At 45.0% G+C, this 17,755-nt stretch overlaps 1 protein-coding gene across 1 annotated transcript in view; it reads left to right on the plus strand.

Annotated features, from left to right (window-relative positions):
• Positions 1 to 17,448, plus strand: part of ttll11 (tubulin tyrosine ligase-like family, member 11) — a gene marked incomplete at both ends in the record, with an annotated part of 62,463 nt that extends 45,015 nt beyond the window's left edge. The window contains 3 exons of the mRNA XM_083641108.1: positions 14,354 to 14,584; positions 15,965 to 16,071; positions 17,138 to 17,448. Coding sequence (XP_083497234.1) covers positions 14,354 to 14,584; positions 15,965 to 16,071; positions 17,138 to 17,448 — 649 coding nt within the window. The remainder of the gene's footprint in view (positions 1 to 14,353; positions 14,585 to 15,964; positions 16,072 to 17,137) is intronic.
• Positions 17,449 to 17,755: the final 307 nt, after the last annotated feature.

The following is a 17,755-nucleotide window of genomic DNA, read 5'->3' on the forward strand; positions in this document are numbered from 1 at the left end:
ATATGGTTTTTTGAAAATCTAAGTCATAAAAAACAATAGTGAAACTCAGAAAATTGTCTAATTCATCTGTTTTGATATTGACCTAGTACACAGTGCTAATTATATGTAAATAATATTCAACTCAGAGGAATTTGCTTAATGATTATAATTTGTCATACATTCAGCTCTTGGCTAGCCTAGTTCTTGTCTGTGTTGGCAGATTTGTGCCTTTGGCCCACTCACATTGCAAGGGGTCATATACATCAACATGTTAGAATTATTCTTGATGATCTGACTGGATCAGGAGGCAAGATATTGAGTTCTTAACCCCTCTCACACCATAAGGTCCTGACTGACCCAGATCTGCTAAGTCAGCACACACTCATCCTAATCCTGAAATCCTGTTTGGCTGGCAAAGCCAGGCCCACAACTGGCTAAACAGTTATGTATTGAAGCACAGGAGAAGTTGGTGGATAATACGATTTGACTTCTCCCTCATCCTCTCACCTGCTATCGTGTGCACCTTATTATTCCACTTCCTCTCCTTTCTGCCCTCCACCTCCTTTGCTCTCTTTGTTCCTCTCTTACCTGTCTCTCTATATAAGCCCATCTTCCCCTGTTCTTAGCTCTTCCTGCTTGTGGCCATTCAGGTCAATCCACTCGACCGAGTTAATAATGCAGAACACTGAATTTGGTAGATTTTCTTCGGAGATGGCCCACATTTAAAATGCCCCTCCCATAGTTTCCTCTCTGAATACCAAAGGGACAAAGAGGGGTAAAGTTAGACTAGAGACTGCCCAATTTTGGATGATCAAATATTGAAGTTGTCTAACAGGCAGTCTCACTGTGCAGTGCTCTGAATCCAGAGGTAGTAGTCACACTGTGCAGTGCTCTGAATCCAGAGGTAGTAGTCACACTGTGCAGTGCTCTGAATCCAGAGGTAGTAGTCACACTGCAGTGCTCTGAATCCAGAGGTAGTAGTCACACTGTGCAGTGCTCTGAATCCAGAGGTAGTAGTCACACTGTGCAGTGCTCTGAATCCAGAGGTAGTAGTCACACTGTGCAGTGCTCTGAATCCAGAGGTAGTAGTCTCACTGTGCAGTGCTCTGAATCCAGAGGTAGTAGTCTCACTGTGCAGTGCTCTGAATCCAGAGGTAGTAGTCTCACTGTGCAGTGCTCTGAATCCAGAGGTAGTAGTCACACTGCAGTGCTCTGAATCCAGAGGTAGTAGTCACACTGCAGTGCTCTGAATCCAGAGGCAGTAGTCTCACTGTGCAGTGCTCTGAATCCAGAGGCAGTAGTCACACTGTGCAGTGCTCTGAATCCAGAGGTAGTAGTCACACTGTGCAGTGCTCTGAATCCAGAGGTAGTAGTCACACTGTGCAGTGCTCTGAATCCAGAGGTAGTAGTCACACTGTGCAGTGCTCTGAATCCAGAGGTAGTAGTCACACTGTGCAGTGCTCTGAATCCAGAGGTAGTAGTCTCACTGTGCAGTGCTCTGAATCCAGAGGTAGTAGTCACACTGTGCAGTGCTCTGAATCCAGAGGTAGTAGTCTCACTGTGCAGTGCTCTGAATCCAGAGGTAGTAGTCACACTGTGCAGTGCTCTGAATCCAGAGGCAGTAGTCACACTGTGCAGTGCTCTGAATCCAGAGGTAGTAGTCACACTGTGCAGTGCTCTGAATCCAGAGGTAGTAGTCTCACTGTGCAGTGCTCTGAATCCAGAGGTAGTAGTCACACTGTGCGGTGCTCTGAATCCAGAGGCAGTATTCTCACTGTTTAGTGAGGCAGTAGCGGCGGTGGATTTTGTAATTGATTTGGTAATTGATTTGTGAGCGAGGCTTTAGAGGGCAGGCCAGTCGAGTTGCTCTGGACCTGTGCGATGTTTTGTTGTGACACGTTTCAGCCTCTTGATAATTGGAAGGACGCTGGAAAGGAGCTTGTGGTTCACTTTGTTTTATTTGGCACTCAGACAAAATAACACTCCACCTGTGCCAGGACCAATGCATGTTCTGATGCCCTCCCCTTTGCTGCACAGTCCACCGGTCTTTATACGGCTTAAGCAGTCCTTTCAGGCCAGCACATGTTAAGGCAGATGTTCTGCTCATATTGGCACACATGCTTACTCCACTGGCTCCACTTTCCACCTACCGGGACGCAGTTTAATTATGGTGGCAGTCACCTTGCTGCATAAAATGTCCATATGAATGAGTGAAAACTGGTTTTCTTGAAACTACTATCTGCTACTAACTAGGGGTATAATAATACGCATATTCGTACTGAACCGTTTAGGTATGAGGCTTTAGGATCAATACGCTTTGCGAACCAAACAAAAGTCTACTCCTACATGGATATCATGGATATCATAAAACTAAAATGAAAGGTGTTAAAAAGAATTTCATAAATTGAAATTAAAATGTAAACTAGACTGAAAATAATAAAAATAAATAAGACTAAAAGTAAATAAATGAATAAATCCTTTATATAAAAGGGAGTAAGTAGGTTCTGCAATTTTGGTCACATTTTTGGTTACACTTGGGCATTGTGATGTCACAGATGTCATAGACTTTGCGACATCATCACTGATGATGTCATAGACATTGTGACATCATTGTCTATGACATCCTCAGTGACATCAGCTATGACATAATCAGTGATGTCACTCGAGCAATTGTGGTTTTTGGTTACACTCGAGAATTGTCACAATGTCTATGACATCATCAGTGAGAGCAGGCGAGGCCACGCAGCGGTCGAGCTGCAGGGCCAGCTCAGCGAGCTGCAGGGTAGTACATAAAATAAAATGCCTAGTACATCAAAAAGGACATTTTGCTGTATTATTGAAAAGGTACCGAACCGTGACACCACTGTGTCGTATCGAACCAAACTGTTACACCATAACTACTAACCCTAACACCTTACGTGCTTTAAGAAGTTTAGGAAGTTTATTTATTTATTAGGCTATATTAAGAAGCTTATATTTTGTCATATTAATTAATATCTGTCATAGAGAGTCTGTGCATGGGAGAAGTGAGATCTCTCCTGTTTATCCAGTTTATGTTTTGCAGGTCAGAGGTCGTGACCTGGGTTTCACACAGTACAGTCCTAATTTCATTTTTCTGTTTCATGAGAAGATGAATGGAGGGAGCACATGGAGTGGCACAGCTTAGTATATACAGTATACTGTCTGTGCCCATGTTCAAGATTCAAGAGATTCAAGATTTTTATTGTCACTCCATAGTACAAGTATCACATGTGAAATTCTTGTGCTGTAGGCTCCGTTACAACATAGTGCAAATAACAGTATAACAGTGCAAAAACAGGGCATATAGATGCAGTAAAACAAGAGAACAACAAGCAATAACAGTAAACTTTTCCTTTTCTTTTCTAGCGTAGACACCTTAAAACATGATTAAACATTCTGTTTGCACAGGTGCAAATAACATAGGCATAATTATCATATGTAATGGTAGCAGCTACTACATGATTGTTGATTTGTGTGTGTTAAGGAGTCTCGTGGCCTGCGGGAAGAAACTGTCCCTCAGGCGATTTGTTCGTGCTTTTGGGTTCCTGTATCTCCTCCCTGAGGGTAACAGGGAGAACAGGCTGTTGTGGGGGTGGTATGTGTGATCTTCAGGGACCTCCTGAGGCACCGCTGATTGTACAGTTCCTGCAGTTCTGGTAGCTCACATCCTGTTACGTGCTGGGCCGCGCACCTCACTCTTCTTAGCGCCCTGCGGTCCATGGTGGTACAGTTCCCGTACCAGGTGGTGAAGCAGCCAGTCAGCAGGCTTTCAATGGTGCCTCTGTGGAAGTCCCTGAGGATTTTTGGCCTTAGCCCAAATTTCTTCAGGTGTCTGAGTCCGTGTAGTCGCTGTTGGGCCTTTTTGACAACAGTGGCGGTGTGGCTGGCCCATGTCAGGTCCTGGTGGATGTTGACTCCCAGGTACTTGAAGCTGTCCACCTTTTCCACCACTGTGCCATTGATGGTGATTGGGGGGTGTGCGCATACAACATATGTGCATACAACATACAGCACTGTAGCTGATATATCATGCTATTTTTATGTTAGTTCCTTCTATCTCTTAAGCATTTACTGTGAATTGAATGACAATTTCTCTGCAACTTAAAGTCACTAATACTAGCCTTTTCCTTCTTTACAATGGAAGAAGATTTTGTACATGCTGGGAAATTGCAGAATAGAGATATCTGGAGGAAATTAAGCTGAAGTAATAGGCACGGAGGCTGTGTGGAGATTGCTTTGCCAGCTCAAATGTGCGCCTCTCTGAAAGTGGCTTGTCTGCAGAAAAAGTTTGATGTTCTTGTTGGTTTTCAGTCGGGAGTGATTGGTTTGTGAGATTGACTTTTTCCTTTGCATTTACATCTTGCTTTTGTTCATTATAAAGACAAAAAATTGTCTACTTCAGCGGATTCTGCCTCTATGAGGACAATAGCAGTCACCATAAAAAGGGCACCGGCAAATGTTAGTGAAGTCGTAGCCCGAAAAGTGATGGTTAGTCTACTTAATGTTTCTCTCCTGAGAAGCTGTGCAGCCACAGACCTGTTAATACATCAATACAGGGCGTTAGTCTTTGTCCCCAGCTTGGTGTCTCAATCTGTTGGTGGATGAAACATCCGCTCTTTGATTTGGGTCCAGAAGGATGAATTGTGCTTCTCAGCCACTCCAGCCCCCTGGACCCCAACTTTCCTCCTTTTCTCTCCACATTGAAAATAGCTGATGCTGCTTCTTTCTAATAAATATCGAATTACGGAAGAAGATTTAGGCCACGATTCACAATTCTGAGATGAATCTCGGAACTCAATACATTTTTCACATGTGGCCTTAATCCCCTTTTCCGTAAATGAACGTACAATAAGAAATAATTGCTTTTGTTTCTCCTTGAACAGTTTATTTTGTTCTCATCCCACTCTACCTGCCCAGCCCCGGGTCTGGAAGACTGGCTCTTGTATTGTCCAATAGGACTGGAAGTGTTTCTTTGCTATTTGGAGATAAACACAAATATGACTTTTAATATTTAAATACAGTTATAAAGCTGTAATTCACAGGGAAAACTGGATTTCCCCCCCACATTTTAATCCCCCCCATTAGGTTGGCTGGCAGTTTGTATATTTCGTGGCCTTCAGGTGGTATTTCCATGACCGCCTTTTACGGCTATTTTAGGATAGGCTACGGCACGGTACAATATGTGGTTGAAATGGGTTGGTCTTTATCTGGACTGGACAGCCTGTAACCTTTTGGGCACACCAAGCATATTTGGAGCGGTTTAATGGACTCCTGAAGCGTGTACTCCTTTGCTTCAGTTTGTTTGGGCCGGTGAGAATAATGGCATTCAAACTCCAGAGAGTTTCATAGAACTGCACTGAGGCTGCCTGGAAAGGTGGCTCTCAATCCTCTTCCAAGCGAACTGTGTTGAGGTTTGTTATGAGTGAGAATGTACAGTAATGGTAGCAACTACAGAACATGACCAGAAAATGACGTTTTCCCATGTGACTTTTAGTCACTTGTAACTAGGCAGAATTAATGTAAAAAAAAATGCAACAAAGTGACATTTCCAGCTATAGAAAGAAAACAACCTGTTAGTTCTGTCCATGCTGTGCTGGTAACATCTCCATGCTGTGCTGGTAACAGTACTACTACAAGCTCAACAGAGAGACTAGCAAACATTTCTGCATGGTGGATAGATCAGCTTACAGCCTCACCAGCCACTTGCTTTGAGAGCATTTGCTAACGGAGCGAAACGCAGCTAACGAATGTACTCCCTGGACTTGTTTTAGTTCTTGATGTGACTTCATGACACGTAGCAGCCACTCTCATCAGCAGACTTCATGACACGTAGCAGCCACTCTCATAACATGTAGCAGCCACTCTCATAACATGTAGCAGCCACTCTCATCAGCAGACATCATGACACGTAGCAGCCACTCTCATCAGCAGACATGATGACACGTAGCAGCCACTCTCATCAGCAGACATCATGATGACACGTAGCAGCCACTCTCATCAGCAGACTTCATGACACGTAGCAGCCACTCTCATCAGCAGACATCATGACACATAGCAGCCACTCTCATCAGCAGACATGATGATGACACGTAGCAGCCACTCTCATCAGCAGACATCATGACACATAGCAGCCACTCTCATCAGCAGACATGATGACACATAGCAGCCACTCTCATCAGCAGACATGATGACACATAGCAGCCACTCTCATCAGCAGACATCATGACACGTAGCAGCCACTCTCATCAGCAGACATCATGATGACACATAGCAGCCACTCTCATCAGCAGACATGATGACACATAGCAGCCACTCTCATCAGCAGACTTCATGACACGTAGCAGCCACTCTCATCAGCAGACTTCATGACACGTAGCAGCCACTCTCATCAGCAGACATCATGACACGTAGCAGCCACTCTCATCAGCAGACATCATGACACGTAGCAGCCACTCTCATCAGCAGACATCATGACACGTAGCAGCCACTCTCATCAGCAGACTTCATGACACGTAGCAGCCACTCTCATCAGCAGACTTCATGACACGTAGCAGCCACTCTCATCAGCAGACTTCATGACACGTAGCAGCCACTCTCATCAGCAGACATCATGACACGTAGCAGCCACTCTCATCAGCAGACATCATGACACGTAGCAGCCACTCTCATCAGCAGACATCATGACACGTAGCAGCCACTCTCATCAGCAGACTTCATGACACGTAGCAGCCACTCTCATCAGCAGACATCATGACACGTAGCAGCCACTCTCATCAGCAGACATCATGACACGTAGCAGCCACTCTCATCAGCAGACATCATGACACGTAGCAGCCACTCTCATGACACGTAGCAGCCACTCTCATCAGCAGACATCATGACACGTAGCAGCCACTCTCATCAGCAGAGTTCATGACATGTAGCAGCCACTCTCATCAGCAGACTTCATGACATGTAGCAGCCACTCTCATCAGCAGACTTCATGACATGTAGCAGCCACTCTCATCAGCAGACATCATGACACGTAGCAGCCACTCTCATCAGCAGACATCATAACACGTAGCAGCCACTCTCATCAGCAGAGTTCAATCATGACATGTAGCAGCCACTCTCATCAGCAGACATCATGACACGTAGCAGCCACTCTCATCAGCAGACTTCATGACATGTAGCAGCCACTCTCATCAGCAGACATCATGACACGTAGCAGCCACTCTCATCAGCAGACTTCATGACACGTAGCAGCCACTCTCATCAGCAGACATCATGACACGTAGCAGCCACTCTCATCAGCAGACATCATGACACGTAGCAGCCACTCTCATCAGCAGACATCATGACACGTAGCAGCCACTCTCATGACACGTAGCAGCCACTCTCATCAGCAGACATCATGACACGTAGCAGCCACTCTCATCAGCAGAGTTCATGACATGTAGCAGCCACTCTCATCAGCAGACATCATAACACGTAGCAGCCACTCTCATCAGCAGAGTTCAATCATGACATGTAGCAGCCACTCTCATCAGCAGACATCATGACACGTAGCAGCCACTCTCATCAGCAGACTTCATGACATGTAGCAGCCACTCTCATCAGCAGACATCATGACACGTAGCAGCCACTCTCATCAGCAGACTTCATGACATGTAGCAGCCACTCTCATCAGCAGACTTCCAAACAGTGTGTGGAAGAAGGATTCAATAACAGGCTAATCCTAAAGTCATTTGGTGTTTATTGCAGTTCTGCATATCCGACTGGATGTGAAGTCAGTGGGCCGTACAGTACATCTTGCCACCAGTGTTGGGCAAGTTACTTTCAAAAATGTGATATAATACATATTACTATTACTCTCATTTGAAAGTAATAAGTTACTTTACAATATTACTGTCTGTGTAGAGTAACTTGTTACTTATTAAACTACTTTTGCATTACTTTCACCAAAATAACGGCAGTAGCAGAATGACATCGCCGCCCCGGGACCATCCCGAAAAAATTATTTCAACCTTGAAGTCAGTGTAAACTGTCCAAATTTCTAAATGTTATCCTTTTTCCTTTGTTATTGTCATCTATAGTGGTTATTTGCATAAAAACACACAATTTGATTAGGAAATGATTGTATCTTTAGCCTATTTAAATATGCGTTGATAAAAATAAAAATAAGTAACTCAATTTGTAATGTTTGTTACTTGGCAAAGTAACTGGTATAATATTACTGAAATCCTATTGGTAATAAGTTATATTACTGAGTTACTACTAAAAGTAATATATTACATGTAATATGTTACTTTTGTAATGAGTTACCCCCAACACTGCTTGCCACTGAATTCACGTAACTGTTTTGGATGTGAGCAGTTGGCACGAGGGACCCCGCCCAGCCAGGAAACTAGAGACTGTCTCACGAAGCTACACCGCATGTGGAGAGACACACAGAGAGGAGAGGAGGTGGGCGGACACGAAGCATCGTCTGCTGATTTGGACGTCTATTACCATGGCAACGATTGAGACGTCTATTACCATGGCAACGATTGACGCTTTTTGAGCACACAGTAACCCCTTTTACACCTTGCCTTAAAATGCGTTTCGGGTGATCAGATTGCAATCGGATAGCGCTTGACCACATTACCCTGATTACATTTACGCCTGGTATTAACATGTCTCCAGTGTCCACATTGAGATCCGATTGCAGCCGTTTCCCACCGAGTGACCAAGCGCATTGGCTGCCCATGAGCAGCAGCCTTTCGCAGACTCCACTCCGTCCGCGGGCTGTTCCCGTGCGTGTCCGCGGTCGGGACGGTAACAGACATCTCCGTCCGCGGGCTGTTCCCGTGCGTGTCCGCGGTCGGGACGGTAACAGACATCTCCGTCCGCGGGCTGTTCCCGTGCGTGTCCGCGGTCGGGACGGTAACAGGCTTGTCTTTATGAATGAACAGCGAGAGGGAGAAACGAGAGTGACGTGAGAGAAACTCTCCAGCCAGCCGGGCTCCCGGGGCGCCTGCTACTGACGAGAGGGAGTAATGACGGGGCGGAGCCACGGCTCTTTGCTGAAAAGCGCAGTCTGACTGCAGGACTCCAACACAGACCGTGAGGGAAACGGCCTCCATAGTAGCCTGATATCCCAATCATCAATCAGCTGAATTCAGGGCCGCCTAGAGAGATGGCATTGCCCCTGGAAGGGTCCAGCCACTATGCTCCCCCCTCCCCCGCACGCGCTTTACTCATATCAACGCTGCAGCTTTCGGAGCTGACTGAAAAAAGTTTGTTAACAGATTATTATTTGGGTCTAAAGCCCTTGCCTGCTCCCGCTTTTTTTTTGCCTTGCGATTTTGGCATCCTGACTTTTGTTTTGCTCCTGGCATTTTGCTATCACCGGCGGTCTTGTTTTGTTTGCTATCACCTGTCTGTGTTGTGTATTACACCATAAATGGTTAAAGTAAGTAAAGTAAAATGGTCCGCCCCATGCCTGCCTTGTTCTTCTTCTTCTTCTTCTTTTGGCTTTCCGGCAGACTAGATGCCTTGCGGCACATTGCTGCCTCTCACTGCGCTGGTCGGATGGGGGATTACATCAGAATGGCACTATTTTCCACAGGAGCACTCCTGCCCAAGCATGCCTTGTTACTGCTGCTGTGTTTTGTGTATTTGTTCGACTCCTTGCAAAAAAATTAATTAGTTGCCGCATTTTCAGGATGGGAGATACCGTATATTTTAGTGTTATTTTTTTTTATTTTTTTGCCTGGCTCCAATGCCCCCCCTAGTGGCGATGCCCCTGGAAGCTTACCCCTTTACCCCCCCTTATGGGCGGCCCTGGCTGAATTGTCAACTCGTTGCACTCCGTTTCCTATCTTCTACTCGGTGGGGTGGGCGGAGTCAAAGGTCTGGACCTATAGGCAAGCTCCATAGCGTAGAACAGCTGTTTGTTGTATGTGCATTTGCATTCACACTCGTGTTCAATGTGGTCACAGTGCGTCTCTGACCACCTCCGGAGGTGGTTCGGCCACTGAGTTCAGAATCCATCCTCCATGCGTCTTGTCCGCTATCCGATTTGTAATCCGATCAGCCAAAATGCATTTTAATGCAAGGTGTAAAGTGGGTGGGATGTATTTATCTTTCATACAGCCTTAATATCTCCCCCCCTCCTCTGCCAGGCCAGCCTCTATAAGTGCAGAGTCCAGTGAAACACTCGACACATTTATCTCAACCTGGTGGCAGTAATCTGTAAATCAGCTCATTAGTTTGGCCATATGTCTTTAGGTCCTCAGGCCCACAGGCTATTACTCAGCCCTGCTGCTGGACCGCACGTACACACACACGTACGTACACACACACACACACACACACACACACACACACACACACACACACACACACACACAGCTATTACAGGTCACAGAGCTATTACGGGTCTGTCTGCAGGATTGATCTCACCTGGTGTTACTGTAGTAGATCACTGACTTTGACCTTGCCTCTTTTTGTCTGCGAGTTGAACACACACATATTGTCTCCGTAGCTTTCTCTAGTCACCTGCTGACTCCGTTGGAACCATGTTTACAACCAAAATGGCTGGTTAGCGTGGCTACGTTGCACTAGCTGTCTCTAGTGCAGTGCTGACCAATTTGGGGCCCGCGGGCCAAGTTTGGCCCACGCTCTGTTTGTTTTGGCCCGCCACGGATTTGGGATTTTTTTTGTTCCCCCCCCTGGTGACTTTGTGAAACAGTGTCTGAGTGTGGCTGCGGATACTGTGTTCACTCCTGAGATTGCATCCCTGCAAATTGTCATGGCAAATTTTTTACAAAAGATGGACAATAAAGCACCTTGAGGATTTTTCAAGTTGTGAATTAAGTCAAATTTCTCTCTTGATTACAAAGGTGGAAAATACAACTGTTTTTAAATTGGGTGTTTACTGATTAAATGTTTAAGCTCCCCACAAATGCAGATGTTTTTTTTTATATATTTAACCAATTGCAAATTATTACAATTACCAAACAGATAAAAAGTAGATTATTATATTGAAATGTTATTTTAGATTTAGAATGTTAATTTTCTATAAAACACAATACATTTTAATGTAATTCCACAACATTTATTTTTGGCCCTCGGCCCTCCACCCAGATTGAGTTTTGGCCCTTCATGGGAAAGAATTTGGGCACCCCTGCTCTAGTGCATATCTACATGTGTTGTGTTACATTTAGGGACTTGCTCTCATAGTTTTAAGACACAGCTGCTGATGAAATGCCAGGAAAAGGTCAGGCAGCTAATCAAATAGAATGTTAATGGATCTGTCATTGAAGTAAAACCACATCTCTTAATGTAGTTCTATCCTTTGTTCCTCTTATACCCAAGTATTTCTTTAAGGCCTTATTGTTATTCCCACTGAGGGTTCTGCAGTGTGCAGATCTGCTGTGCATCATCAGTCATGGCACCTTTTTCCCATGGCAAAGTGGGCATCAGGAGTCAAATTCAAGTCAGTCGGTCAGTCGTCACACACCTTATCTCTCTCTATACCAGTTCACTAATTGACTCGCAGCAAAGTAATTGTTTCCCCCCCTTTGGTTTACTGAGTAGCATCTAATTAAGATAAAGCATGACTTCAATTATTGTGAACATTTTACATCGTTTTGAATTTTCACACAATGTCACTTCCACTTGTCTGCAACATGATGATCACTGAATCTGCATCCAGTTGAACTGATGCATTTGATGTGTTGCAGTATCTCTTCACTGCTAGTGCCTGACAATTGTCTAGTCTAGTCCATCCGTAGTTGGTTCCAACTTAACGCCAAACAGCGCTCTCTCACCTTGTGTTGAATGATGCTCGCTCATCCCTCCAGTATTACAGCCTTCCTAATGTGTGTAAGCTTTGCCACTGCAGTGGCTTAAACTATGCATGGGGAGAAAATACACATATTCCTTGTAGGGGTGTCAAAAATAATCGATTGTAAGACGCATTGCGATGCGGACTTGCACGATTCTGCAAGTCGATTCACAAATGTCAAAAATCGATTATTATTATTATTATTTATTTATTTTAATAATCGAATAAAATATAATGGAAGTACATGCAGTTGTTTATTTGGATCATAATACAATGCAATTCCAAATGCACTTATATTTTAAAAGTAGCTACACAGTGAGAAAAAAGAAAGTGAGAAAAAATAAATTATTTATTGGGGGAAAAAGTGATGCATCGATTGAAGATGCATCAAGATGCATCGATAATCGTAATTGAATCGAATCGTAGTCCTCTGAATCGTAATCGAATCGTGAGGCCAGTGAAGATTCACAGCCCTAATTCCTTGCCAGTAAATATTTTAGTTATCGCTAGTTGAGCTAGCAAAGCATTTTTGCAAATGTGGAATTAATCAAGTTTGGGCAATGCTAATGTAACATTTTGGCAAACAACTACAACTTCAACTACAGCAACAGTTGATGCTGCAAACCGAGCTACTAGTAACTGTGGGACTGACTGGACAGCATCTATACTTGTTCAAATCTGTTCTGTCTTATATTGCTGTCATTCAGATTCAGTTCAGTAATTCAGTGGTTCTCAATATGGGGACCACCAGGGGTCCTTGAGGGATTTGAGCTAAATCTATGAATTCTTAAACTCATTTACAAGAAGCACAATTAGAGAATGTAGAATAAATACCGTGTAGACGATTTTGATCATGGTTTCACCGTTATCTCTCTACCTACAATACAGACAGTCTGTTATCTCTCTACCTACAATACAGACAGTCTGTTATCTCTCTACCTACAATACAGACAGTCTGTTATCTCTCTACCTACAATACAGACAGTCTGTTATCTCTCTACCTACAATACAGACAGTCTGTTATCTCTCTACCTACAATACAGACAGTCTGTTATCTCTCTACCTACAATACAGACAGTCTGTTATCTCTCTACCTACAATACAGACAGTCTGTTATCTCTCTACCTACAATACAGACAGTCTGTTATCTCTCTACCTACAATACAGACAGTCTGTTATCTCTCTACCTACAATACAGACAGTCTGTTATCTCTCTACCTACAATACAGACAGTCTGTTATCTCTCTACCTACAATACAGACAGTCTGTTATCTCTCTACCTACAATACAGACAGTCTGTTATCTCTCTACCTACAATACAGACAGTCTGTTATCTCTCTACCTACAATACAGACAGTCTGTTATCTCTCTACCTACAATACAGACAGTCTGTTATCTCTCTACCTACAATACAGACAGTCTGTTATCTCTCTACCTACAATACAGACAGTCTGTTATCTCTCTACCTACAATACAGACAGTCTGTTATCTCTCTACCTACAATACAGACAGTCTGTTATCTCTCTACCTACAATACAGACAGTCTGTTATCTCTCTACCTACAATACAGACAGTCTGTTATCTCTCTACCTACAATACAGACAGTCTGTTATCTCTCTACCTACAATACAGACAGTCTGTTATCTCTCTACCTACAATACAGACAGTCTGTTATCTCTCTACCTACAATACAGACAGTCTGTTATCTCTCTACCTACAATACAGACAGTCTGTTATCTCTCTACCTACAATACAGACAGTCTGTTATCTCTCTACCTACAATACAGACAGTCTGTTATCTCTCTACCTACAATACAGACAGTCTGTTATCTCTCTACCTACAATACAGACAGTCTGTTATCTCTCTACCTACAATACAGACAGTCTGTTATCTCTCTACCTACAATACAGACAGTCTGTTATCTCTCTACCTACAATACAGACAGTCTGTTATCTCTCTACCTACAATACAGACAGTCTGTTATCTCTCTACCTACAATACAGACAGTCTGTTATCTCTCTACCTACAATACAGACAGTCTGTTATCTCTCTACCTACAATACAGACAGTCTGTTATCTCTCTACCTACAATACAGATAGTCTGTTATCTCTCTACCTACAATACAGACAGTCATGGGATTCTGGACAAAATCATATCTAATAATTAAAAATGCTTCTCAGATTTGGGTCTGAGAGAGAAAATCATCAATTTGGGGGTCTGTGGCTCTAAGGTGGCCTAAGTTAGGGGCTTGGGAATCACTTCTGTAATTACGATTATTATTATTATATTATATTATTATGATAGGTCCCGACTGAAGTATAACATTGCTACATAATAGTTTATTATGTGAAATAATCCGGGGGAACCCAGGGGAAATCATGTGATATGAGATTGAGAGGAAAATGACCTGCTAAAATACACAACCGGACAAATAACACATAGCGACAAATGCGACTTGCAAACTTCTCTGATCAGAGATGCAGGAGTATGAACAGGTTTCATTAGTAATCTGTTACTTCCCTTGTCGTCTCCCTGACAGAAGCTCCCAGCCGCGGCCCGGGTACGAGCCGGGGGAGGAGATTCCCGTGGACGCGAGCCGGGACGACGGAGGCGCTCTGCCCTCGCTCTGTCTGAAGCAGGTGTACCCCAAGTACTCCAAGCAGTTCAACTACCTGCGTCTCATGGAGCGCATCACCGCCCTGTTCATACGCTTCCTCGGGGTCAAGGGCAACATGCGCCTGGGCCCCACCGCCTTCCGCACCTTCATCAGGTAAGAAACAGAAAACGAGTCAAAACTGTAGCAGCTTAACGTCAACATTACTCACTATTGTGCACCACAGACACAGTTCAAGCCCCAACAGGAATACTATAGGAATATTATAGGAGTACGATGTGTCCAGCCACCCCCTAGGGACACAGAGTCAACATTACAGTCTTCTTCAGTCCCATTCATTGTCAATGCCGCCCCCTACGCTACGTTCACACAGGGCACCTACGCCTTGCCTTGCTTCAACCCACGCCTACGCCTGCAGACCTTGCACTGGGCGTGAACCTATCACACGCTTTTGCGATCACACTGCACGACTATTCCACGCTGAACCTGAGCCGAGTTACAAGTGCCTCTCCTCTCTCCCGAGTGTTTTTTTTTGTCACGTGTGGTCCCGAATTATCATGGGTAGGTAAAATAAATCAGATATATTTAATGTGCTATTGATGCTGGATATGTATAACGAGGTCTCCTTCTTGGGTGACTGCTGTCATAGAGAACTGGATGCTGTTGTACTAAGTGGATTCACTTTTCATTGTCCATCTTGCTTCTTCGGTCGCTATTCTCTCTCCTGAAGATTTGTTTACCGACGGGGAGAAAGCCCCACGTGATAGCCACCCGTCAATCTCTCTCTCTCTCTCTCTCTCTTTCTGCTCAACACTGTTGTAGTAACTCCATTTTATATTGAAATTTAGTTGCCTTTGCCATTTCCCACGGATATTGTCGCGTTTTTCCTTCATGGCTTGACAGAAGAAGTCTGCCTTGACGCGCCTAGTTGGCTGGAAAATAGAACTCACGCCTAAACGATAAAATCGGCGCAGGTCAGGCAAGGCGTGGGTACACGCAAGGTTCACGCTGAGGCGCCCTGTGTACACAGCCTCATTGACTAAAAAGGACGCCTATTTAAAAGCGTGGGTAAAGGCAAGGCGGAGGCAAGGCTTGGGTGCCCTGTGTGAACGTAGAGGCTTGGGTGGCCTGTGTGAACGTAGAGGCTTGGGTGCCCTGTGTGAACGTAGAGGCTTGGGTGGCCTGTGTGAACGTAGAGGCTTGGGTGGCCTGTGTGAACGTAGAGGCTTGGGTGCCCTGTGTGAACGTAGAGGCTTGGGTGGCCTGTGTGAACGTAGAGGCTTGGGTGGCCTGTGTGAACGTAGCCCTAGAAGGAGAAAGGTAACGTTGCATTGTAACGGATGCACGGACCGAGACCGATCCATAGTCCCCCCCCCAGGTCTCCGATCGGTGGTGGACAACGACAATGTGCCTTGAAGAAGTACTTAGTCTTAGTTAGAATGATTTACTACTTTATAAATATACAGTATATCCTTATGGCACTTGTAATCTTTGTTTTGAATATGAACTAGCTCACATGATGGTATTTTTCTTTAGGACTTGTAAGCTGAGCAATAGTTATTTTTCCATGGCATCAGTGGACATCCTCTACATCGATATCACACGTCGCTGGTCAGGATCGATGCCTGACTCCAAAGAAGCAGGTAACACACACACACGCCCCCGCGCGCGCGCACACACATGCTAAAAGCCTCACAAAGTACTCGAAACTTGGGGGACGAACAGCGTTATGTTTTGAGCTAAAGGCTGCTTCGTCAAATTCCACTCCCATAATTGGAATACGCTGAGATCACAAAGTGACAGCAAAGAGACTCCTCCTCCTCATGAATTATTCAGAGACTGCACCTGTGAATGTTTGCGAGGAGGTGGAGGGGCTGGACGGACAGACGGGCCTGTGGTTTGCTTTACTTGAACGCGGTGCCGTACTTCCCTCACCGTTCTGGACCAGGATGGTACTGAAGAGACTGTGAGCTGAATGTGAAACCGTCTCATAGGTATGCGGGGAGCATTCAAGTCGGGTCGGTTATTTTATGTCTATGTGCTCAAGGATTTGTTTTCTTCTTCTTGCTCAAGGAAAAGTTTTTTGTTTAGGATAGTGTGAAAGGCTGACTCAGGATTCTCAGCTGAATGATAAAAGGCTCTACCGCCTCAGGAGAAAGCCTCTCTATGTCCTGAATCCTAATTTTCCCACTCTCCTCAAGTTCACCTCTTCCCAGTGGTGTTTCATTGAAGACCTTGCAATGCTGGAGGGGCATAAATAATGACAAAATGTAATGGAAAGGACACAGAAGAAATGCATGTCTCTATTATAAAACTCGGTACATGTGTGCACTGCGATAAACCTCACAATGATGCACACTGAGCTCAGGAGAGTAGATCCTATCCAGATTGAGATCCAAGATCAAGAGTAGAAAAAACTGCAATTCCTCAAATGGCCACTTGATGCTGGCTGCAAGAGCGAGTCAATCCCCATTCACCCCCATGTTAAAATGCCTGTCTTTATACCATAAATAAACATGTTTAGAGCATGATTCAAAAAATGGTTTTAGTCTGTATAGCTAGTTTCACCATTCATGACAACTGTATGGGGGATTTAGAATGATAGAAAAGACTATCTTTTGGGCATGATTGACAAGTGTGACGTCTTGATTCATTTGAAAGAGCAAATTATTCTTGTCAATTTCACATTCTCTTCCCTCTGTCCGTCAGGTATGGGACTGCATGCATTTCTGGAAGCCTTCTTCTACCTGGCAGCTCGCAGGTTCAAGTCCCTGGCGATGCGGGAGCAGGTGGTGTCAATGGTGGAGCTGTGCGAGGCCCAGCTGGAGTCGGGCGTCGGGGGCCCGGCGGGGCCCGAGGACAGGCGCTCGGTGAGCTGCAGCCGGGCGCTGTCCCGGGGCAACAAGGCCCAGGCACCGGGCCTCTCCAACCCCCTCCAGCAGTCCCCGGATCCCCCGCGAAGGGCGGCCAGCCAGGACTACCGGCTGCGTCAGAGACTCAGGGCCAGCGTGGATAACTGACTGCCTGCTCTCCTGGCTCCTCGAGGGGGCACGGTGAGAGCCCAGAGAAGGATCAGCTCGACCCCGCTGGCTGACTCGCAAGAGGAGCGTTCTCAGCTTGGTTGGTTTTCCTTCAGTGGAGACAGATGTCCTCCCCTCCCTCCCGCTCGAGTCGTGTGTGAACACTGGTCCAGTGGGGGGAGTGGATGTGACTCTAAAATGCCTCTTTTAAATATACGTATTGATTCTACAGAGCAGCTGTTTGCTTCTCTTCACCTTTACCATGGAGTCCCCAGGACAATCATACACACACAGATACATACATATA

This window comes from Poromitra crassiceps, assembly GCF_964638095.1.
Source record: "Poromitra crassiceps genome assembly, chromosome: 8".
Taxonomy (NCBI): domain Eukaryota; kingdom Metazoa; phylum Chordata; class Actinopteri; order Beryciformes; family Melamphaidae; genus Poromitra; species Poromitra crassiceps.